This window comes from Notolepis coatsorum (assembly GCF_963971535.1).
Source record: "Notolepis coatsorum genome assembly, chromosome: 8".
Classification (NCBI taxonomy): domain Eukaryota; kingdom Metazoa; phylum Chordata; class Actinopteri; order Aulopiformes; family Paralepididae; genus Notolepis; species Notolepis coatsorum.
In genome coordinates, this window is record NC_140172.1 from 100,768,844 (window position 1) to 100,795,792 (window position 26,949).

The following is a 26,949-nucleotide window of genomic DNA, read 5'->3' on the forward strand; positions in this document are numbered from 1 at the left end:
TTGCTTTATGCAAATGCATGTTTATTAAATAAAATAAATAACCAAAATGACAAACATTGTCCAGAAAAATAAAGGTACTGTATTTAGCATGAAATAAATATGCTGCAAATAATCATAACATGGCAAAGCACAATAGGCAACAGATGGCCATATTGACCTGCTAAAGACTACTCAGTAATAGAGTGCTTATATTTAAAACTCACATTATTCCTCAGAATACATTAAATTATAATTTTACTCAACATTCACATCACATTCAATAATTTTCTCTGAATGTTTGTTTTATAGCAAGTAGTTTCGTTGTTGCTGCCATCTTTAGTATTACGGATTTCCCCATTGAAAACTACCACAGTGATCCGTCTCCTCATTATATAGACCGTCTCTGATATTAGCAAACACTGCGACAGAAAATCAACTGCAGTCCAAGCTGTTCCTATAGCGAAAGCAATTGACCCACGAAAAGAGCACGGAGCTTGGGATGGGTCAATTATATTGAAACCGTCTATAAGGTCTTGGACTTTTCTTGGTTGTCCATGTACTTCTGGTAAACCACTCTGAGCGTTGTGAAGAAGTTCCCCATGAAGAGCACCAGGTAGGAGCACCCACACATCACCACCTAGACATGGGGAAAAACACCTTCTGATTGACAGGAGCACCCACACATCACCACCTAGACATGGGGAAAAACACCTTCTGATTGACAGGGAATATGGGGGGAAAGTCTAGGTTTTCAATAGACGTGTTTTCCTTCAACAATGGGTCTCATTCACCAACGGACTTAGGACAAAATATCTGACTAATCTTGCTCTTAGCGCCACTTAAGACATTTTCGGGCCGATTTTGGGATTCACCAACCGTCCCTTGTCTTGGATTCGGCCCTAACTAAGAGCAGGATTTAGGAGCGCTGAAGGAGTGCTGAAGAGCTGGTGTGCTCCATGTTCTTAAGGGCTTTATTTGGGAGGAATCATAGTGATTCCTTCATGTCAACTCTACAGGCCTCCTTGGAATTAATTAATCATAATTTAAATAATGACAATATTTGTGTGATAAAAAATTACGTTTTATATTTAAAGTCATGCCTCAATGACGCATTTGATGTCCGAAAATAAATAATATGGATTCATCTGATCACAGGGCAGCTGTGAACCAGCTATTTTGGACAAATGTATAATTACTTAAATACTCAGATATTCAAACACAATTATGCAATTATTGTGAAATGATTGAAAATAATAATTATTTAATGCCTTCTGTGGCATTTGTATTTCTTATTTGTTAAATATTTTATTGATTAATTATACATTTGAAAGAATGCAGGTTATAGCCTACATGCAATATATCGCATTGATTGGTACAATGGGACATACATTTGTCATTTTATATAGCTATAACCTAAATAAATAAATAAGAACTAAAGCTAATGGTGTGGATATATCTATAGTGGAATAGACTGTATTAATATGTATGTCATAAATGTCTGGATGTAACAGTACTGTATGTACTGTACATATGTCGTGTATGTTATAAATGTTATGAATTGAAAATGGAGGACCCTGATGTAAACAAGACGAAAGTCTTTCTCTGGTCTGCATCCCCTTAACAATTGTGTGTATTGAGCCGTACTGTATTGTACCCATTCTGCAATCTGTTAATAAAATTTTCAATCAATCAATACAGTCTTGTTGAGGCCACGCACACACGCACACTGTATAGCCTACGTGTCTAATGAATGAACAGTAGGCTTATATTATTCTAATTAATTACTTGTTTCATTAGGATTTAGCAGATACTATATGCTCTGCCCTATACGTACAGTAAGTACAGTACACATTAAGGCCGCCAGAGTCGGGCGTACTGTGAGCGGACTGGACTCTGTGGAGATGTAATGCTAATATGTGTACTGTACGTACTGTACTACTATAGGGCAGCACAGTATCTGTGATCTCCTAATAAAACAAGTCATTAGAATAATATAAGCCTACTGCGTTCATTCATTACGCATGTAGACTATACAGTACTGCGTGCACGCGCGCGCGTGTGTGTGTGTGTGTGTGTGGCAGGTGGCTACGAGCTGTGTCATGACAATACATTAATCTAATCTAATTTTGATCGGTCGCAAAGCGCTTCCGCTACCTACAGTATATCGGCCACCATTTCCACATGGCCCTTGCATTATAATGAGCTGAACAGGTGTGTCTGTATGCAAATTAACTAAACAGGAATGCGCTTTCATGTTTGTCAATGAGTGACGTTTCTCATTGTGGGCATCGGAACTGTGATAATTTTGGCCACTTAACACATTGAGTGCCACACCCCTTCCGGGAAGTGCATAGGCCATGCCACCCATTAACCCCATGTAATCACTCACCTTGTTTGTAGAGCTAAACCTATATTTTATATTATAGCTATGGATCTAATAACGCCATCAATTGTCAGTGGGTTTCTTCCGGTCAACATGCAAAAAACATAATTTTTTCATCTATACATTTCCGTTTTATACCGTGGTGAATATGAGTATAGTTGTAGAGTGATCCTGTGTAATCCCAGGGAACTCCGTCATATAGCCCTTTAGTGAAATCCACTAAACACGTTGCCATTTCTCGCCTGATTATTGAATCATCCTGAAATCAACGCTAGATTATCGGTATTATATTTCTTCATGCATGCACGAAAGGAGACGGGGGAAAACCGGCCCTCCGTGCTTTGATCGCAGCCAACGGCACACACACACACACACACACACAGGCTGCGATCGCAGGAAAGAAATTATCGGATCAACGCAAGATTGATAATATAGTAGTCCTTACCATGTCTATGATGTACTGCAAAAAGAATAATCCAATTATCTGATCGCCATTCCAAATACTGGTTGCGGTAGTGTGTCCCACGTTTACCACCAAAGAAAATGAATGGGCGGGCGGTGGAGCCTCGTCGATGCATCGTTATGAGCGCTTGCCTTGCTGGAGTGTATAGACCCCGCCTGCACGCTGCAGCTCGGCCAGGAAAACAAACCACATTGTTTCAAATGGAGTGCTATAGCGGCCGCAAGGCGTTAGGCGGCAGTATCGCACCGTTGCGGTCTCAGACAGAGCGCAACACAGTCCTACACCATAGCAGGATGAATTATTATTATTTTTTTATCCACTTTTTCTCCCATTTTTCTATTTTTCTCCCATCCCAATTTTCATATCGTCCAATTCAACCCTCCCCTGTCTTCGAACGTTGTTTCTTGCCTCCCACAAGCCGGCTGCAATGTGGACTAAGTCATACATAGCACGAGTCCCCTCCGATACTCTTTTCACCTGCGCAGCTCGATCTTTCAGCGTCGGGTGTCTGGGCTTGGAGGGGCCCTGTCCCCGTCGCTTCTTGATTCTACTGCGCAGGCGCACCAACCGACCTGTAGGAGTCGCTGTCCACAACGCCCGATCCCCACCCTTCAGTTTCCCTCCCCGTAATACGGCCAATGTGTATTACTGTGGACGACCAGCTAAACTGAAAGCAATGTGGAGAGCGGGGCTCCAGCATTCGTTGCGAGCGCCTTGCCCACTGCGCCACGTAGCCGCCAGCAGGATGAATTATTAATGGCAATAGCGAATAAAAGAAATAGCGATCATAATAACGAGTATACTCATTGTTGGCGGCCAACAATTGGCGGGCTATAACGAGTTAACTCAAGCAGAAACGGTTAAGACAGGCTCTCCACGAGTTGGTGAATCCGGGTGTAATTGTCGGCGAGTTTGTCTTAGGTGGTTCCAAGATGGTTGCCATTAGGGCTGTCCCTGACTAAGGATTTGGATAGACGACTATGATTGGCCGAAATCTGCCGATAGTCGACTATGAAAAAAATATTACAATATTAGAAAAAATATATAAATATAAAAATATTCGATTTTTATTTATTTTTTTTCATTCCATTTGGGCTGTGGGGGGTGCTTAACACTTTGAATGCCCATAACGAGATTTATCGGGTTATCACCCCGCGGGTTGAATGCCCATAACGAGAATTCTCGTTAAATCTTTTTTATTAGCGATCTGAATTCATATTTCATCAACCGAGTCTACCGTTGGTAAGCCTGCCCCACCAGGCGCTCAGATGTGAAAAAAGCGCCCCCTATCGTCTCCCAGATGGCAACGCACCCTTTTGGATTGGACTCAATGAAAATGGACGAGAAAAAAATATCCGGAATCCACATTTTACCTCTCACGCATGCAACCGGAGCCGATCAGACCCATCCTGGACCCTCAGCACAGCGTGTAATATGTGTTGTACACGTGGGATCAATAAAAGGATCGATTTTTGGAATGGCGATCAGGAATTGGAATAATCCATTTGGATACCATCTGATCTCAGGTAAGGAATCTATTTTACCAGTCTTAGGATAATCAGACCCGTTTTCACGGAGATATAAGCTTTTCCCCTATAATGTGATATGGCTGTTTGACTGTAAGAGTGATCAGGAACTGAGAGAATCGATTTTCAGTGCGCGGCACCAGCGTGCACACGTACACATATACTATCGATAATCTAGCGTCTATTTGAAAACGATTCATAAATAGGCCGAAAAATGACAACGTTCTAGAATATTACAGTGCAGGGCGATTATCATGGAATCTTTAATTTTTCCGTGAAAACGAGGGCTTTTCAAAATGCTATAAAACGGAAATGAACCGATAAAAAAACAATCCGCTTCGACAATGTTGACTGGAAATGGGTCATTGATAATGCGACGGGAAGATTAGACACATAGCCATAATTTAAAACATAGATTAGGCGATATTAATGCTAACATTGCAGTGAATGGTGGGCATTCAAGCACTAAATGTGCGCCCCCTGCTGGGCACTGAAAGTGTTAATGTCTGAAGGAGTCAACGGAAGGCTTCTGCAAAAGCATGCAATTGGTCCACTGATGGATACATCTTGATATTTGTCTAGTCTAGTGTGTTCATTAGATGGGTGAAATCCTCTTTCAGTGCCTCTGTGCCTGTTTTCTTAGGCAGTTAGCCTCTGGTATGCATGCCATTAGCGTTAGCCACGCTTCTATGGCAATCGTATGGCATAGACTAGGCAGAATTTCAGAAAATGTGCTTGTATAAAGTGCTGAAGGCATTTCGTGTTTATTTTTGGTACACAACATTTCTAGGGGTATTAACACTTTGAGTGCCAGCCACAAGAAATCTCATTAGTTCATGCCATGCGTTGAGTGCCAAGAACGAGAAATCTCGTTATTTAATCGTTATTTTTTTTATTATCGATTTCCATAAATTTTTCATCAATCTAGCCTCACGTTACCAGTGGGGATCTGTCTGAGCTTGAACAGGGAAAATACCGCCCCTATCGTCTCTCCGGATGGTATTGCACCCATTGGATTGGACTGAATGAAATGGATGGGAAAAAAAGAGTCCGGAATCCACATTTTACTTGTCAGGCATGTACCCGGAGACGATCCCAGTCATTGCCCACCCTCAGAACAGCGTGGAATATGTGTTGCCAGTACCCAGCGTTGGATCAATAAACGTGATTGATATTTGGAATGGCGATCAGGAATTGGAATAATCTTTTTGGAGAACATCTGATCTGAGGTAAGGAATCTATTTTACCAGTCTTGGGATAATCAGAGTTTTTCTCAGCGTGTCCCATATGTGTGTGTGTGGCTGTGAGTGTGTGTGTGCTGATCAGGAAATAAGATAATCGATTTTTCAGCCCGCTTCTCTAGCGTGTATAAGTACACATATACTATCGATAATCTAGCATTTATTTGAAAACGATTCATAAATAGGCAGAAAAATTACAACGTGTTTTGTGTATTCCAGTAAAGCGCGATTCCTGCAGAATCTTTATTTTTTTTTCTGGAAGTTTAAAAAAGATTTGTTTTTCAAAATGGTATAAAACGGAAATGAACCGATTAAAAAACAATCCGTTTCGACAATGTTGACTGCAAACAAGTCATTGATAAACGACAGGCGTATTAGACACATAGCCATAATTTAAGATATAGTTTATGCGTTCGCAAATGTGATCGCCCTCCCATTGAATACAGCTCTGGCACTCAAGCGCTATTTCTGGCGCCCCCTGCTGGCACTCAAAGTGTTAAGGGGTACTGAATCCAAATCTGCTGTATACCAAGCTCAAATAAGGCCTCAATAAGGCCTCAAAATTGAGAAATCAAACATGGCCGCCAGCACCAGGCCCTCTCTCCACAAAAACAGGTGCTAAACCCACATTTTTTATTCTACTGACATGAACCTTTGCACAGAACATCTGCACCTATTGAGGAATAAAGTAGGAATATAGCTGGGGTGCAACCATGAGAGTAACAGGGTGTTTTTGACTGTCTAACTGTAATATTTGTATAGGCGAGGATACAAAAATAAAAATGTCTTCAGTGTTTTCAGGAATACTACAGCAATTTGGTAATAACTGTACAGTGTTGGACACCAACATTGGAATCCCCCAAGTCTTAGCTTTCTTCAGGTACCAAGTTTATGCAAGTAGCTCTTATAAATCTGGATATATAAGCATTTTAATGTAAGCATGCTGTTTTAGGCGAATTTTCAAAAAAATAAATGGTGGGGCTTAATGAGTTAAGTGTGACTACACAAGGTACAAACCTGAATTATATGTGCTTTTGTAAGTTTTCTTACATGGGGGATCCGATGCCATATTCAGATTTATATCTCATATAGACTAGTGATATAGATAGTGAAAAAATTATTTAACTATGAATAATTTCTCAGCTATTGTTATTATTTTCAAAAGAATGTGTCAGATGTGCTGTGATGGAACCTTTGCCATCCCCACTATCAACCCCTGCCCCCTTATCCATCCACGCGTTCCTCCCAACCTGCACGAGCGCGCACTTCACCTTCACCTCTCAAAGAATGGCTGCTCTGCTATGGGACAGATAACAGCTGTTACCTAGGTAAAGTCATGGCTATTGTTTTGATGAGATCATTTGACATTTTATGTTGTTAAGTGATTGTAGTGTCTGATGTGTAAATAATTGTAGCTTTTTATCATATTTAGATCTCAGAAAGAAGCCTAGCCTTACATTTCTCACAGAAGAGGCTGATGCTGGCTGGTCCGAAACATGAAACAGCTAACAGGTAAAGTCATCAACAGAAAGATTCATCTGCAAGATCTATGGTGTGCCTGATGTGGATACGTGCAACAAAGCAAGAGTCAAGTTATTCTGCAAAGGCTGTCCACAAGAGACTCTGTCACCAACCTCGGATGCAGTGAAGTTCCACATCATGCGCTCACACTATCAAGCAAGCATCTGGAACCAAGCTCACCTGCCGCCACACCCTGATCTTCCTCGTGTTGATGAAATGGGGTGGAATCCACAAGGAAGGACAGCTAGTGCCACGGCTACTCTCTCTGCCACCCATGCCTAAAGCCTGCAGGGAGTTCACTTCATGTGGGTGTACCAAGGAGTGCCTCAGCCAACGCTGCAGCTGCAGGTATGTATGAAGGATTAGCTGATAGTGATCAATGTTATTAGATTGTAAAACTATGATGTGGTAGAGCATATCCACCTGCAAGACTGTATACTCTAGACTGTTTGTTGTTAACAGAATTGTGAACATATGCCTATAACAAAGATAAAAAAAAAAAAAAAAAGGAATGAAGGAAGGAACAGAATAAATCACTGCAAGGACAATTATATCATGTGTTCGAATATACTTGTACGAGAGCTGGCTATAATCTTTCAATTCTCTTCTACTCTATTCTATTCAGGAAGAGTCACATGGCATGTATCGAAGCATGCAACTGTAAGAAAGTCAACACCTGCCGGAACACTGAGGAAGAGTGCGAATAAGCTGTCATTGTAAGGATTACTGTAACACGTATTCAAACGTACATTCACTTATATTGATATGGTAAAATAATCTTTTTATTTTATTATATTATAATCTATTCTATTCTATTCAGGAAAAGTGGCATTGGATGAATCATGCAACTGCAAGACACCTGCGACACCTGCCTGAATACGATTGATGACTGACAATAAATTACTGTACCTAAGCTACTGTACGCATATTAAGGACTATCTAATTTGCATAAATGGCATGTTGATTAAAAAAATTCAAGAGAAAAGAGTTTGATGAATAAATCCATGGCCTGGGATCATCCTGCTTTTCTTTCTTATTTGGTTGATGAGTTATGTAAGGGATAATGTATAGCTACGAGGTCATTGTCGCAAAATAATTGACCGACACAGCATTCTGGAACACAGAGGCGCAGCCGAGGTGTTCTAAACGCAGTGAAGGTCAATTATTTTGCGACAATGACCGAGTATAGCTATACATTATCCCGCTTATTACATGGCTAACTTACTAACAATATACCTAATTCATTTTACACCATCGACAAGACGAGATCAAATGCAGACGCAGTTGTTCTGTGGCTCCTCTGTCATCGCCGGCAGGTGTGGACTTGATTGAACCTGATGTAGTGCAGCTGTGCGAGATAAAGCTGGGAACGAGGTTATAGCTTTCGTGACTGCGATCAAAATGCTTGATTGTGATTGGTCAATAGCACTCTGTTGCCCCTAACAGCGGTCATTATTGCGCGTTGCCCATAGCAACGGTCAATTATCGAGAAATAATTGACCGCTGCTAGGGGTAACGGAGCGCTATTGACCAATCACAATCAAGCATTTTGGCGAATGTTAAAACGGCATGTAATAAGCATCAATAACGACCACCAGAATTATTTTTTCTTTTTTTAAGTACATTTTCTTTTTTCATAGACATTCGAAGCTTCGTTCGAATACTTCAATCGAAGCTTCGAATGTTAAAAAATGACATTCGGTAAGGGCGGCTACGTGGCGTAGTGGGCAAGGCGCTCGCCACGAATGCAGAGACGCTGGGATCGCCTGTTCGATCCCAGCGCTCCACATTGCTTTCAGTTTAGCTGGTCGTCCGTACTAATACACATTGGCCGTATTAGGGGGTGGGAAACTGATGGGTGGGGATCGGGCGTTGTGGACAGCGACTCCTACAGGTCGGTTGGTGCGCCTGCGCAGTAGAATCAGGAAGTGTCGGGGGCAGCGTGAGCCTCCCACGCGTTACTCCTCGCCACTGAGAGATCGAGCTGCGCAGGTGAAAAGATGCGACTGCTGTTACCTCAAGTACCGGAGGGGACTTGTGCTATGTATGACTTAGGCCACATTGCAGCCGGCTTGTGGGAGGCAAGAAACAGCGTTCGTGACAGGGGAGGGTTGAATTGGATGATACGAAATTGGGATGGGAGAAAATATAGAAAAATGGGAGAAAAAGTGGATCAAAAAAAAAATGACATTCGGTACAGCCCTAAAAATCAGGATATGATTTTAAATTCCTCATGTATGCAAACATATAAAAACACATTTCATTCATGTTTCTACCTTGTTTAGTCAAAAAGATATGCACTTCAATAGATCTCAGCCTGGCGCTGGCGGCCATGTTGGATTTCTCAATTTTGAGGCCTTATTTGACATTTTTGAGCTTGGTATACAGCAGATTTGGATTCAGCACCCCTTAATACCCCTAGAAATGTTGTGTACCAAAAATAAACACGAAATGCCTTCAGGGTTATGATTTTCTGAAAATGTACCCTGTCTAGCAATGTTGGTGAATGAGACCCAATGTCTTTAAAATGTCAAATAAATTTTATAAACAGGAGTGAGTCTGGATGGAACCTCCAAAAAATGGCAAATAATTTGTCATGGTTCTTTGAGCCTGATGCCACTCAATATTAGGTTACCGTTTTGAGAGTAAACACCACAAAAAGCGATATTTGTACAGTCTTCACCATACTGTATATATAGTATATGGCGGATTTCCCTTATTTTAGTCAGCAAACTGACATAATGCAACATGCTAAAATGGACTCAAGGACCACCATGTTTTTTGGATTTCTACCTAGTTTATTACATCTGTTTATTATAAAAATAAAAATAAGAATATCAATAAGAATTTATCAAATAAGAAGCGCTAAACCACTGACCTGCCACTCCTTGCAGTCTGGGAGCCCGGCCATTCTGAAGAGGGTTAAACTGTTGTAAAACTGCCAGAACTGAGAACAGGGAGCATGTCAGTTAAACGCACATTCACAGGGTATCTGCAGGTTTAGCCAAGTCAGATTTAAGGCTTTTTAAGACTTTTTAATGCCACTCAGAATTAAATTTAATACCAATTTCACAATAACAAAATGGCAAAAATCATGCAACGACACCAATTAGTTTAAGTTTAGGGACACGTTGGTCCAAAGATGTTTATTAAAACATAACTTGGAAACTTAAAAATCTTGAACTTAAAGGAGTAACTGGATTGGATGAATTTCAACAAAGGGGTGACCAAACATAAATAGCAAATATAGCTATACAAAATATACCAGGGGCCAAGCAGCAAGTGCAACAGCCACATTTCCGTCAGAACACATACTACCATAGGACTGATACCTGTACGAACACATGATTATCACCATAGGACTGATACCTGTCAGAACACATAACTATTACCACCCTCCCCAGGGTATCAAAAAAGTCAACCAACAAACAAGATTCTTGTGCCGGATCTCCTCTCTGGTAAACAAGAATACCCTGAAGACTCTGGCAGGAGCACTCATTCAAGGGTACTACGACTATGCTTGCACCTCATGGTACCTAAGCACCTCAAAGGCCCTAAAAACAAGATTACAAACATCACAAAACAAACTGGTCAGACTACTGCTTAACCTCACTCCTAAAACCCACTTTACCCCTGCCCACATTCAAAACCGCTCTTAAAGAGCACCTACGGGAGGCTGCAATTAGAAACTGGGCACCGTAAATGTCCAACCCCCCCCCCCCCTCCTAATGTACAGTCTCCTCCCCATCATATGTATATATTTTCTGTTAGGATCTCTGGGTAACAGTACTGTATATTTGCATATGTCACAAATGTAACAGTACAGTTACTATGAATTGAAAATGGGGGACCCTGATGTAAACAAGACGAAAGTCTCTCTGGTCTGCATCCCCTTAACAATTGTGTGTATTGAGCCGTACTGTATTGTACCCATTCTGCAATCTGTTAATAAAGTTTTTCATTTATTCATCCAGTCGTTTTGTTTTTGTGGTTTGGTTGAATGAATGAAAACTTTGTTTAACAGATTGCAGAATGGGTACAATACAGTACGGCTCAATACACACAATTGTTAAGGGGATGCAGACCAGAGAAAGACGTTTGTCTTGTTTACATCAGGGTCCCCCATTTTCAATTCATAGTGACATTTATGGCATAGGGACATACAGGTATATAGTACTGTTACATTTGTGACATATACGATATGCAAATATACAGTACTGTTACCCATAGATCCTAACATACATATGATGGGAGGATACTGTACATTAGGAGGGGGTGGGTGGGAGGAAAAAATACAAAAAATACATAGTGGGTGACATCGAACATAAACACAAACGTGTCCTTGTTTACATCCGTGAATAGATTATTTTCAAGTTAAGACCTCAGCTTCAAGTGTTGGCGTGGAGCCGCATGTTATCCGGACTTCTGTTGGTGCAGATGTTATAGTCCTACCTGAGATGGCGGGGCCGAAAAGAAATTCGAAATAGTAGTTTGCAGGCGCCGTTTTTGCAGAGCAGAGGTACGCTTAGCGCTGCTCAGCATGTGCGACTCGACTGCTCTTTTTTTGTTGTTGCAGCGGGCCTCGTAATGGTCTTTGACTGGGACCAACCATGGCGCAAACAGTGGATTGTCGAGCCAGTTCTCGTTAAATTGGCACTTTCCCATATTAACGAGTGCAAATGCTAAACTAAACGTAACGTTATCGCTTCCGCTTCGCCTTGCTAACGTTAGCTAGACTCCACTGAAATTGTTCCCGGCCAACATAAGGACCCGTGTTGGTTCCGCCCCATTCCGGTCTGCGTGATGCTACAACGCGGCCAATAAAAACTCCCGACTTTATCTCCCGTTAACCGTTCTTCCCCAGATTTCATAATAAAACATGACATGGCATTTTATCTTTCCTTTCTATGGCATTTTTAAGACCTTTGAAAATGGATTTAAGACATTTTAAGACAAACTAAGGCCTTAATTATTGATAAACCAATTTAAGACTTTTTAAGACTTTTTAAGGATCCGCGGACACCCTGCATTCACAAGGGTCAAGGCAAAGCACAAGTACAGTACGGCACTGGCAGCATTCAGTATTAACCTTCCAACTGCTTCCAATATTAACCCGGACTTCTGGTTTCAATAAGATCAACAGGTGTGTATGAATTACATAGGAAAGAATATTTAAATTTAAATAAACATGCATAAAGATCCATAACAAGTTCAGTTTGTAAACTGAGAGATATCGTATATGGCCCCTACACCATGTTAGGAAATAGACCACACAATTACAAGGCCTCTAATGTTTTGGTGTAGGACAGTATCATGTTGGTGTTTACATTACTTTGACTATACACCAAATAAATAGTTGATAATACCAATTACATTATTATTAAGATTTGCGAGCAGGTGTGAAAAGTTTCTACAGTATAGCTTAGGGCTCTGTGACAAACCGATTTACCGATATTGACATTCTGAACCGACCTAATTTAGCCCATATCGGTATGTTAGGTAAATGCATTCCTCCAGTGCATAGGCTGTTTAATTTTGTAGTCATTCGCCTTTAATTGAACTGAATGTACAACAACCAATCACATGTCAAGTCAAGTCAAGAGTTTTATTTGTCACGGCATACAAGTATACAGTGAAATGTGGGGGGTCACATGTTGAACATTACAAACATGTTGACAGATATGACAGTTAACGCATTGACCGCCAGCAGCAGGGGGCGCTGATTCCCCTTCATCGCCAGGTCTTTATTCAATGGATGTAGTTTTAGACTGCGACATTTGCGAGTGCTTAAAATATATCTTATATTATATCTATGGGTCTAATAACGACGTCGAGTCTCAGTGAGTTGCTTCCAGTCAACATGCCCGAGACAGATTGTTTTTTCATCCATACATTTCCGTTTTATACCGTTTTGAATAGAGTATGGTTTGGGTGCTTTTCAGTAATTCCAGGAAGAAGACGAGAAAAAGGCATTTTACTGTAATCCAGTCATCACGTTGTAATTTTTCGGCTGATTATCTAATCATCCTGAAATCAACGCTAGATTATCATAATTATGTCTCCTGAAATGACCGTCGTAGCTGGGCGCTCGCCCCCCCCCCCCCCCACCGCAACCAACGTTAAACAGCCATACACTGTCCACAGAGATAGCTGTGATCGCGGTAGAAATAAATGTCAGATCAACGATTTTATATATAATGTTCTTACCTTGTATCTGATGTAATGCAAAAGAAATAATCCAAATATCTGATTGCAATTCCAAATAATGCTTGTGGAGGTCCGTACCACACTACCGACCGTTTCACAAAGACGGCCGGGCGGAGTTACTGTTCGATGCCATCGTTGTATAGAACTGGCTCGCCTGAGTATTTAAACCCCGCCCGCCCGGCTCAGATCGGCTCCTAAAACACACCAGCTAATTTCCAATGAGATGCAATAGCTCCACCTGGCAGAGGGGCGGTGTTGACCGTCTGCCAGCTCAGACAGGGTCTTAAGGCTATACCAGAGGCTGCAGCTATGAATTATGAATAGATATAGCGCATAAACGAAATAACGATCCCAAAAACGAGTAAACTCGTTTCTGGCACTGAACGCATGGCGGGCAATAACGAGTTAACTAGTTTCCAGCGCAGATTGTGTTAACATGATGGAGAATGTGGTATTTGTGTGTTGGTTTTCGTTTAGTTTATCGTTACAGAGGTACAGTAAATGTGATAATATACTGTGATAGGGATTTCAGGTTATACTAAGGTACCCATGTACATGTCAAAATACTTCCCAAAGGTCAGTGAATACCACGATCACAACACCAGAGGGAGCTCCACAAATCATGTTAAACCCAGATTCGGCTCAAACAAGGGACTAAACACGTTTCGCAATTATGCCACATCAATGTGGAACGCCCTACCCAAAGCTGTAAAGGAATGTGAATCACTACCCACTTTCAAAAACACTCTCAAAGAACACCTACGGGAGACTGCAATTCGAAACTGGCCCCTGTAAATGTCCTAACCCAACCCCCTCCAATGTACAGTAAATGACCAAGTATGGTTATCAATATTCCAATGTACAGTTTTGCTTGTACAGTTGTACAGTGTCCCCCACCCACCCACCCCTCCTACCCAACCACCTCCAATGTACATTTACATTTAGTCATTTAGCTGACGCTTTTATCCAAAGCGACTTACAAGTTCTGTACGACAAGTCATCAGGAAGGGCACAACTCTATCAGCTGAGTAACAATGTTCATCAAAGTGTTGGGTGCTACAGTGTAGGTTAGTTTATTAGGACAAGTGCATGACAGTAAGGTTAGTTAGGGTTAGATATCTTTTTTTATTTATTTATTTATTTATTTTTCAGATAATGGTTGAAGAAGTGCGTCTTTAGTCGACAGCGAAAGATTGGACGGGTTTCGGCTGTTCTAACTGGGGTGGGTAGTTCATTCCACCATTGTGGGGCAAGGACTGAGAATAGGCGGCTTCTCTTTGATGACCCTCCCGGAGCTCGGATAGGAGTAGGTCTGAGGCGGCCAGAAGATGCAGAGCGTAGGGGTCTATGTACAGTCCCCCCCCACCCCCCCAACCCCACCCCACCTACCCAACCTCCTCCAATGTAGTTTCTACGTCAAATGTATATACTCTCTTTTCTGGACTCTTTTTATATCACAAACAGTACTGTATTTGCAAATCTGGTATGTCATAAATGTATAGATGTAGCAGTACTGTCTATCTGTATGTCATGTATGTCATATATGTTATGATGAATTGAAAATGGGGGACCCTGATGTAAACAAGACGAAAGTCTTTCTCTGGTCTGCATCCCCTTAACAATTGTATGTATTGAGCTGTACTGTACTGTACCCATTCTGCAATCTGTTAATAAAGTTTTCAATCAATCAATCAATCAAAACTACCCAGCCCTACTAATGTATAGCTTGACTGTGGAGAGAGAGGGAGGGGAGGGGAGGGCAGGGCTACTGGGATGGCTGGGTGGATGGATAGATGGATAGATAGACAGACATACAGTATAATCAGACAGAGAGAGATGAACAGACAGACATACAGATATGTAACGTTTGGGGTCTTGCTCTCTTCTGGGAGCAAAAGCCCTAGCGTTACCCGATGGTAATTACCTGTCTATCTGCCCTGATTGCACTCATTGGTACCTGGTGTGTATAGTTAAGTTGGCTTTATATGTTCTTCCTGGTTACTATTCAGATCATCAGTCGATCACTGAACCTTCCCGCGAGTACACAATTGTAAGTAACGCTTATCTCTCCTGCCATGGAGAATAAGTTAGTTTGCCATGTATATTGATTGCCGTGTCGTTGCCTTACCAAGTGTATCTCTTTATTGTGTGCTTATGTAGCACCGTTGTCCGGTGTGTTTCTTTCCGTTACATGTTTTGGAGACATAATTTTCTCCCCTTTGCTTTTCCCATTTACCGTGTTTTTGAAGTTGTAATTATTTGCTCCTGTGTGTTTTGGAGACATTGTATCTCCCCTTTTGTTTATACGCCTTTGTCTGCATGTTTCGTTTAGCCGACTCTGAATAAAAGAGTATCCTTTTGTTTGAAAATAAACACCTGCCTCGTCTTATCCGTTCTACACTGCACCTGGGTCCTACACACCTACCCAACTCATAACACAGATACAGATATACAGATAGATAGAGACAGATATATACTGTATATACTGTAGACAGATAGACCAATAGATAGATAAATACTCACATGACCAAAGAACAGGAAGGGGAGGATGAATGTCAAGCCTCTCCACATCCAGGACTGGAAACCCTCTGAAAAATAATGGATCAAGGTACACTAGTCATTGCTTTCAACAGAACTATTAAGGCTATTAAACTATTACATCTCTTTCCAGACCCACCACCACAATTGTTCTTCCATATTTGTAGTGACATCACAAAAAATTGCAATACCTTGTCTTATAGGGACTGCTACCTTATCATTTCATTGAGCTGTAATTAACACAACACAAGGATACAATGTCCCAGGTGACATGACTGGTGGTCATATTCAAACTCATTACTCTCAATGTCAAACTAAATGAATGAGTAGAAAAACTGTTTTTGGATGTGTGTGTGCCACTTTGTGTACATTTGCATAAATTGCAATTGGTGTACAAAACATATTTACTATGTAATCCTTAGAATTATTGTGAACCATGTAAGCCTTCTTTGAATGTTTGTAAACTAAATTGCGGGCCCTGCCATTGTAAACAACCACTGTGAAACGGTTCAATTCCTCTTCCAATTCAATTAAAATGTCTCTCTCAAAGCTGCATAGTGCACCTTCACATATTGTGGAGGAACAAGAGGAAAAACAACCATAATGGATTTGGAATTTCTGTTCTTTGAAGTAAAAGCACCATCCCCAAACAAATTGACCTATCTCGAGCTCTGCCCTCTCTTAGCTTGATCAAGGAGAACAAAGCTTGTGATAGGAGAGCCAAGAAAAAGACAGATTTTTTTTTTACCAAGAAAAAAGCAATAGTTGTGATAGGTCAATTGGAACCCAGTCAATCGTGACCAGGCTTAACACACTGTCCCGCAAATACACAGACAACAAAATGTGATTGTCTCCAGTGCATTCCAATGGTCTTACAGCCTACAATTACAAGAAGAGGATGGTCACAGGCCCTGACGTTCACACAGAAGTCATTCAGCACTGGGGAGACAGTTACTATTTACAATGTGATTTGTCTCCCATTGGTAACTGGGGAAGCCATTTTCCAACATCTCTATGACGACACTGACCCGTCCTCTTCTTATAATCCTAGGTTATGGCTAGTGCTAATGGTTCAGAACTCTTTCCCTTCTGTTTCTTTGCATGTACTCACCAACTGTCACATCCATGGTGTGTCCTTCTCCCAGTGCCCGGAGCCTGTACAGACAGCCACTCTGGTAGTAGTACTGGAGAAAGTGTAAAAAACCTACATGGGCAAAAACAACAACAACAACACTTAATTGACTCTTTCAGGTGTAATTTATTTGGAACTTTTCTCAGAATTCTAGAACTACAAAGCGTGCAATGACCAGTGGCCATTGCTGCCATCATCATTAGAATGTTTGGTTCTCAAAATTCATGCCAGATCATACACCTGAAAGGGTTCATTCTTTTTAGGGATGCACGGATACCAGTTTTTCACTGCCGAACCGATACCTCGGAGTCCTAGGCCTTCAGTATCGGCCGATACCGAGTACAGATCTGATCCATTGCTTTGTACTGAACCATAGACTCAGACCATTGGTTTAAAGTCATTTGACAAAGAATTGCCAAGATATAATCCATTTGATTGCATTAGACACCTAACAAGCTTCTATGTGTCAACAATCCAGCAAATTAAGTCGCTTTGCTTTGATTTCCGACATGTTACAGGTGGTTCTTGGTATCACATTTTTGTGTTGGACGGAATGGATTTATCTCAAGCCCCGCCCTCTTTTCTTGATAATCTGATCAGAACTGTTGCAGTTTGTCCAAGGGAAGCAACAGTTGTGATCGGAGGATCAAGAAAAATAGTATTCGGGAAGGAGTCTCTTACTTTGGTAGAGACAGTATGTGAGGAACTGACTCCTGAACATTTGGTAGAGAGTGCCTTCTGGCCTGTGGAACAGAGCGGATGTTTGATTAGAACAAAGATAATAATAATAATAAACTTTATTTGTATAGCACCTTTCATACAATAGGTGCTTCACAGCCGTAATGTAGACACATAATAGACATAAAATTGGCATAATTATAGACATAAAATGAGAGAATTGATATTAAAACCTCTGAAATGTTTTATAGATTTCTGTCATTACAATCTATGAACATTTTTATAAAATAAACATAAAATAAAACAACTTGAACTTATGTGTTAAAGGGCCCCAAGAGGCCCCACTTGTACTTGTATTGATTGAAAACTTTATTAACAGATTGCAGAATGGGTACGGCTCAATACACACAATTGTTAAGGGGATGCAGACCAGAGAAAGACTTCATCTTGTTTACATCAGGGTCCCCCATTTTCAATTCATAATGACATTAATGACATACGCAACATACAGATATATATCTTGACATTTCTGACATACATGACATACAGGTATACAGTACTGTTACATTTGTGACATACAAGATATGCAAATATACAGTACTGTTAAACAGAGATCCTAACAGATAATATATACATAGGAGGGGGAGGAAACTGTACATTAGGAGTGGGTGGGAGGGGGGGTTTGGACATTTACGGGGGCCAGTTTCGAATTGCAGCCTCCCGTAGGTGCTCTTTGAGAGCGGTTTTGAAGGTGGGTAGGGATTCAAATTTTTTTACGGCTGTGGGTATGGCGTTCCACGTTGATGTGGCATAATTGTGAAACGTGTTTAGACCCTTGTTTGTGCCGAATCTGGGTTGAACATGATTTGTGGAACTCCCTCTGGTGTTGTGGTCATGGTATTCACTGACCTTTGGGAAGTATTTCGACATGTACATGGGTACCTTAGTGGTGTAGTGTATCTTGTAGACCAGGCCCATTGCAAGTTGCTCAACTCTGTCGTCTAGTCTAAGCCATCCTAGGTTGTCAAAATGGGCAGGGGTGAGGTGGGTTTTAGGAGTAAGGTCAAGCAGTAGTCTGACCAGTTTGTTTTGTGATGTTTGTAATCTTGTTTTTAGTGCCTTTGAGGTGCTTTGGTACCATGAGGTGCAAGCATAGTCGTAGTACCCTTGAATGAGTGCTCCTGCTAGAGTCTTCAGGGTATTCTTGTTTACCAGAGAGGAGATCCAGTACAAGAATCTTGTTCGTTGGTTGACTTTTTTGATTACATTGGATGCCATTTTGTCACAGGAAAGATTTGCCTCTAGGATGGAACCCAGGTATGTAATTTCATCTTTCCTTGTGACAATATTGTCACCCACTGTAACAGAGAAGCCGTTGGTTTTGCTGAGTTTGTTATTTGATCCGAAGAGAATGGACTCTGTTTTACCCAGGTGTAATGATAGTTTGTTATCAGCGAGCCAGGTGCAGATTCTGCCGAGTTCTGAGCTGAGGGTTTTTTCAACCTGTAACTTGTTCTTGTCAGAGACCAGCAGGGCTGAGTCGTCCACGAACAGGAACAAGTTGCAGTCACAAGCTGACGACATTCAGTTGCATAAATTAGGATCAGTAACGGTCCTAGTATGCTTCCTTGTGGAACACCACAGCTCACTGGGAGGGGGAGGGGGGGGATAGAGTACCGTTTACCTCTACCATCTGTTCTCTCCCCTCCAGGTAGGATTGCATACAGCTCACTGATAAACTATCAAAACCACTTGCTTTTAGCTTGTCAATCAGAATGGAGTGATTGTGTCGACGGCCTTTTGTAGGTCCAGCATGACCATGCTGCAGTATTTGCCCGCGTCCACCTCTTGTTTGATGTGGTGAGGTCATTCAAATAGAGAAGGCATGTGTCAGTGGAGTGGGATGTTCTGAAGCCAGATTGGAATTTGTAGATTAGATTTTTTTCCGCAAGGTACTTTTCGACCTGTTCGTAGAAAAAAATGTCCATGACTTTCGAGGTGGAGGTAAGAATAGAAACAGGGCGGTAGTACAGTTTCAATCGTATTGATTATGCAGATTTCTGACAGAATAAAAACAATGCCAAAGTGCAGACATAGAATGAGTATAAAACTAAACAGAATAGGAGCAGTAAAAAAGAAAATGAGGTAAAGAAAAAACGAGGTAAAGCTCCAATCAATTTAACCCTTGCACTGATGAACCATATAAATCCAGTGTGTAGTGTACTATAGAAATTATTCCTGAATAAAACAAGGTCTGTGGATTATCTTCAGTAAACTGGGGTCATGATTTCTGGAAAGAGACATTGCTTTTTTCATAATTTTTTATACCAGGCGTATTTTGTATTTGTATTTATAATCCACTACCATTGAGTTCCATTGTACTGGAGTAATGGCAGACATCTCTAAGCCAGACAATTGGATTTGGAGATCGGATTCTGGGTGAACTGCCCTTTTAACAACTGTTCTACTGAATACATAATGTTGACAATGCGTAGTAGAGTATAATTTAGTAGCAGTTTCCATGGGAAAGTGGATAAATCACTCACCATGTTAACATGACACCAGACAGGACGGTGGACACATAGTGATGGAACATCCACCATCCTTTGATCCTGAAACCAAATGGAGAACAGGCATCAAGGGATATTAAGTACAAAATAGTACAGTATCAGGTTCACTGAAATCCACTCCACAGTGCACACAAGGTCGATTTCAGTGAGCTTCAATCAGCTTGTACACACAGGAGCTTGGCCCCATTGATTCTGCATTGGTTTGTGGCCAACTATCTGTATGTAAATGTAAATGGAGCTAGTATAAGGAATAGCATGGATTGTGCCAAGAAAGGACTCTATAACGATCAACATCATCATTGGTAAGTAAGAAATAGGGCTAGGGTTCCATAAGATCAGATGTATCCATTTAAGCTGCCTGCTACAGACCTTGAGCCGTTGCTGATGAGGATACTCTCTCGGATGGTTAGTGTGCAGTAATACCACACCAACAGGAAGTTGAACAGGGCATCTAGCACTCTGCGTAACAACCACGAAACACAAGGAAAAGCAGTTCAACAACGACCAAAACAAAAACACATGGAGAACAACATGACAAAGCCATTGAACATTACATTACTTTATGGGAGTCAGTTAAAGAGGAACAACACACAAGATTAAAGGAACACTCTGTATTTGCCATCTTCCCCTGAGTTAGATGAGAAGATTGATATCATTTTCACCTCTGTGCGTCAGTTTTGGAGTTGTTGGAAGTTGTATTACTTCACTTTTGATGGAGCTAGGCTAGCATGCACCTGGACCTCTCTTTGGGGCCACTGGATATCTAAAACTGATCAATCTCCTTGTCTGACTGTTTTCTTTAAGAAATCCAATGTTATTTCCAAGGAAAGTGCAATCAATGTTTGTGAACATGAACTACTCTCTCCCGAAGCCAGAAACCAGAGAAGTAAGACTTGAATAGGAGTGATCAATGTTTAATCCAATACGCTAGGGCAGTGACTAGAAGGCATCCACATTACAGCCGGCTGCCTCTGACCGATGGAACAACGATGCCCTGTGTGCGTTGCACTGTGGACTCTTGTAGAAACCTAAATTACATCACGGCAGCCTTATGAATGCCCGCCATTAATTGTCTATGGAGTGGCTTCGGACTTAATACCCGATGACACCACAAATTTGACTTCTACTGTAGCACTTTGGAGTTACTTTGGATTTGGGTGAAGAGTTGTTTAAGTTCACTAATAACCACACAAGTACTTTAGCACTGATTCTACTGCCAATTGCACCCACCACACCCACACCGTAACGACTACATTGTGATTATCGCATTGTAAATTAATAATATTTTGTGTCATTGCTATGCTGCTAATTTTAAAGTCTTTACACAATTTGTAGGCAGAGGAGCCAAGAACAATGAATTGAACCCCTCTTTACTGTTACAGTGTGGACGGTTGTGGCAATAAAGCCGATTCTGATTTTGATCTTTTTGGACCGTCTTAGACCAATAGGAACAACATGTATGAGTTGTGAAAATGGGCATACTGTAGTTCCCCTTTAATGAGGGTCATAATTCATGCTAGTGCATGACATTTGACAATACTATGATTATGACTAGGCAGTAGAGGGAGAGTCATCTTTACCTGTAGCTGAACAAAAAGCGACAGGTGAAGGACAACAGGAAGAGGATGACGGTGATGACGAGTTTAAACTTCTCATATTCGTCTTTATAAGCAAATCTGTCAGGGGGAGAGAGAAGGGAGCATGAGCGACGGTGATGTGGTCACACTACTTCAACGTTATTATTGCTACATCATCCGCTTTATAAATGAGGACGTTTCTTACTTGGACTGTTTATTGAGGAGCGTCACGTTGACGTTTCCCAGCACGAGACTGAGGTATAACCTTAACGGGAAAAGGAGAGGAAGCCATTAAACAGGTGCCTTCTAAAAATAATTTAAATGATATACTAATCGTGTCAAATTGATGCTGATAATACAGTGCTGTTAAGAGTTTCAACAAATTCATTCGATTAGCTGTAGAATTGTTAATGGATATTTTGTAACAATTACGTGGTACTAGTGATGCACCGATGTGAAAATTGTGGCCGATACCGATAACCGATATTAATATTGCTGTTCTGGCTGATACCGATATTTACCGATGTCGATATCTCCGTATAGAAAACACTTTTTTATGATAATCAAATAAAGAGCTATTTTCCAAAACGCTTTTTTTTTTTTTACTTTTGTAACTTATATTCAGAAATGACAGATATTTTGAAACTATTTAAGGCCAAAACATGTAAAGAAATATATATATATATATATATATATATATATATATATATATATATATATATATATATATATAAAAAGAAGAAAAAAATCATATCGGCCCTATCTTGATATCGGACCGATGTGTAAAAAAACGGCCATATTGGCCGATATATCGTGCATCACTACATAGTACCAGCAAACTTAGTTTACAAAGTTTAACATTTTCAACTGTGTTGTTGAGGGGGAAAGAACCTGCAGATATTTTAATACCGAACTACATTTTGTAAGGAAGATCTTAAACCACAAGGCAATCATATACCCGTTCTTCTTTGGCAGGAAAGCTTCCATCTCAGAGAAAGTATTTGGCCTGTCTTTGATTGAGTCCTGGATCTCATCTATTGCCCTCATCTCCTCTGAACTCAGCCTTTCTTTGCATCTAAACAATGGAAAATCACCAGACAGAATTATGAGACACAGATGTTATATATAGCGTATGACATGACAGATGATATGATATAGCCTCGTAATATATAATAATAATATATAACGGAATTCACTGGTAACACAGTCTGATCACTTTTGGATTAATTTGCCAACAATTCACTAGAAACATTTAGCCTATTATGATTCACAAGTTAGGCTTACACCAATGACGACACAAACACAGAGAATACATTTACATATTTATTAGGATTATAGCGGATTTGGGCGGAGCTGCAACAGACAAATAATTAGCAGCTAGGGGAGGTGTGCTCGGCAGGGGAGAGGACTGGGAGAGTGGAGATGGGGAAGGGGATTTTCCGGAAGGGGAAAGAGACCCTGTGGAGTGGCCTCCAGTAGGAAAGCTAAGCGCTTGACCTCAAATAAAAGTTGGAATATAATAGGAGGTGGGATGGGTCAGAGATACAGGGAAGCGGGGGAAAAACAAGTATTCTGGGCCGATAGAGAATGACTGTGGAAAGAAATTCTTCCCTGACCCCTTTACTGAGGCGATCAAGCTATTCTCCAGGAATTAAGGGTTGAGGGTAGGGCTGCTCGATTATGGGCGTGGGGGGAGGGACGGAGTGCACCACTGTGAAGGAAGGGTGCTCTGCATTTACATTCACAAAATGAGAGCAACATGGCATACAGCAAAATAGTTTTCTAAATTGAAGCTTGATTAATCACCCAGCCCTAGTTGGGAAGGGAGGGTGTTGTGTAGTTCCTTGGGAAAGTAGTTAGGCAACTGTTATGCATAAGTGACGTAGTGATAGAGAAGGTGGTGAATAAATGAGAATAACATGCCAAGTGTTTAATGATATGAATGCACTTACCTTCAGGACACAGCCTGGTTATGTTATGACACGTATATAAATGAACTTGCCAAGTGTTTAATAATGAATAAGAAATGAACCTACCTTCGGGTTTCACCCTTGGGAGAAATGTATGACAGGGGATATAAAAAATATAAAAAAAAGGGGGGGGGGGTTTATAGACAAAAACACACGAGATGGGGGATGAATGGCAAGTGTGATGACACGTGTAATTTGTGTAAGCCTCCTCGAATTTTTTAAATAAATGCTCCAGTTATTCTTAGGACCATATTATAATCGGTATCAACCATTATTTCAAGAGGTGTCGTCTAAACTTATATTAGTATCTGTAATATCACAGCAAGCATTTTTGTTTTCAAACATGTTTGGAATCCAACAAGTGATCAATAATCCTTTCGGAAGTACATATCTTCTATGTCTACGGTAACTAATCAAGTTCCTCTAGTCGCATTACATGCAGGCTAGTCTTTTACTTCCCAACCATACTGGTACACCCGGGTACACTGCAGTGCCAACACATTGGCTCAGTTAAAGGGAATATCCACCCTAAACCAGAATTAATATATTATTTCTATAATACTGTACAGCTCCGTTTTGATTTGTGAATATGAACAAGTCTCTCCTTAAGCTGAACATCAGAGATATAAGACTCTAGTGATGATGTCATCAAGAGACACATCCTGGAGCTGCTCCATAGCTAGTGAATAATGAAACAACTCCAATGGACACTATGACAGTATTGACCATGGTGGGTTTACTGGGGTATGAGTACATGTGCTGATTCAGAGCAGTAAGCCATACATTTAATGTGGATGTAATAGCTCAAACAAAATGTCTGAGCCTACAAAATCAATCACTAATGAATTGTCAGTGGACAAACTCCAAAGAAGTGTTACTTAATTATACCACAAAGTCTTGAGGCTCTGATTTACAGCTTAGTGAGACAGTTGTTTATGTTTATAGATACTGACTGAACTGTCCCAATCCCTGCTTTATGGCGTATTTTAATATACCCACCCTTCTAGTGAAAAGGTGAGCTCTCTTAATTTCTTCCTCTGACGTGCGATGGCGTTGGTGCAGCTATTTTGCAGCTTGGAGACCTCCTCGAGCTTCTGTTTGTATAGACGATGCGTCTCCTACAACAAAACACAGAGGGACAATTTTTTGCATTCATGTAAATACGGAATACCATTCATTCTCAATTAGGCTACAGCCTTTAACATTGATTAATAACATGGTGTGTCTCTGGATACAAGTGAGCTTATTTAGCCTACTCTTGTCAGCCGCTACTTACCAAACCAACCAAATTAGAGCAAGTAGGCCTATTAGGCAATAAGGTTTGGTGATGATTGCTTAAAGTGGACACGGCACATTAGCTAATAGCTCAGTAACCACAGTGTTAGCAAGATTACTACACAATTGAAGAACACAACAGGAATCCTATTTAAACCATGTATATACAAGTTCACAAATCCATCAGAAGGGGGGGAAATAGTACAACTGGGCCCAGGTTAAACCATTATTTAAAGAAATACTGCAAAGTTGGATGCATAACTGTCACATTGTCAATGGATGGATGCCCTTATAATCACTAGGCATGTTGTATTGTCAGACCCTAGTAGTCTTAAAATATTCTGTTGACCCTGATAGTCACACATGACGCCTGAAATAGTAGTTGCTTGTAGACATAATTTCATTTTTGTCTTCCCACATATCCCCCATAGACACACACACGTCACACACATAGGCCCCTTGTACCAATGTTGTGCATTTCACAGTACAGGGTCGCTTGAAGTGCAGCGCAAATAGGAGTGAGGTTTGGTGCCCTGCTCAAGGGCACATCGGCAGTGATAAAAAGGTCCAATGTGGGAGCAATTGTTTAGGCTACTCCTCTATTTCTAAAAACTAACTTTACAGAAATGCTTCTCAGACTGTTGATGTCAAAATCAAATCACCACGACTGCCAGTCTCTAGTAATACTTTTTAATCAAATGCTTACTTTTTCATAGATTTGGATACAGAATTCGAAAAAAGTTATTAATAAAAAAAACAGTAGGCTAGTAAACCCAATGTGCAGTGCAGCCTATTCGATAGACATGGAGTATTCATTGCATTTCTTATGGTATGCCTATGCTATGGTGTATGACCTTTAGCCGATATTCCAAATTAAGTCTAAAAAGAAACGTTATTCTCAAATAGAAAACGTTTTGTTATATAATTGGTTCCACAGAATGGGTGCTGTTCGTAGGTGCTCTCTGTCTGCATTTTAATGGTCTAGTTATTATAACTAGTTAGTACTGTAGTTGTCCAGTGTTTGCAGTCAGACAGAGCACTCACGAGGGCGCATTTCGTCGATCCCCACACACCCAATTCAACGACCAATGTGTAAAGACGTTCGTTACCTGGACTTGTTGATATTCCTTCTCCAATGTGTTCCATTCCTGTAAACATTCACCTATACCAGATGGACTGAATAACATTTTTATATTTAGAATATGACAAAAGGAAAAGTGGGTAGCCAGCTACGCTGATCAACAGTTGTGCCACCTGTACTGTACCAACATGAACGTCCTGTCAATTCCACTGTGTGACGCGTTTCTTCCAACTCTTTTGACCAATGAAACATCTCTTTCAGAAAGTCTTGGAGTTTTCCCGAGATGCTTCCAGCTGCAGCCGTTCAGACCAGCGCTTACAAGCCCCGCACATACAAGCCCCGCACATAGCAACCCCTCGCTTCCATTGGCTGATTTTGGTGACGTGATTTTGGGTCACGTTGCACGTTGCACTGCGGGATTGATTGATTGATTGATTGAAAACTTTATTAACAGATTGCCGTATGATTTGGGTCACGTTGCACTGCGGGATTGATTGATTGATTGATTGATTGATTGATTGATTGATTGATTGATTGATTGATTGATTGAAAACTTTATTAACAGATTGATTGATTGATTGAAAACTTTATTAACAGATTGCCGAATGGGTACACGTGACCACAGGCCCTGATTGATTGATTGAAAACTTTATTAACAGATTGTAGAATGGGTACACGTGACCTGACCGATTGATTGATTGATTGATTGAAAACTTTATTAACAGATTGCAGAATGGGTACAGTGACCGATTGATTGATTGATTGATTGATTGATTTATTGATTTATTGATTTATTGATTGATTGATT

The 26,949-nt window shown here is 40.7% G+C and overlaps 1 protein-coding gene across 2 annotated transcripts; it reads right to left on the bottom strand.

Moving 5' to 3' along the window:
* LOC311233015 (transmembrane protein 120A-A-like) lies at positions 1-26,323 on the bottom strand. Of its 2 annotated transcripts, XM_084319867.1 has the most exons (12): positions 26,170-26,323; positions 24,785-24,903; positions 22,774-22,890; positions 22,021-22,080; positions 21,819-21,914; positions 20,608-20,697; positions 20,215-20,280; positions 17,672-17,733; positions 16,970-17,062; positions 15,844-15,908; positions 9,992-10,060; positions 1-616 (listed from the first exon to the last, which is right to left on the bottom strand). In XM_084319867.1, exons 1-12 carry the CDS (start codon positions 26,245-26,247, stop codon positions 503-505), a joined length of 1,029 nt encoding a protein of 342 aa, XP_084175993.1. In that variant the 5' UTR covers positions 26,248-26,323; the 3' UTR covers positions 1-502. The 2 variants fall into 2 exon arrangements, with proteins under 2 accessions (XP_084175993.1, XP_084175994.1); XM_084319868.1 differs by lacking the exon at positions 9,992-10,060.
* Positions 26,324-26,949: the final 626 nt, after the last annotated feature.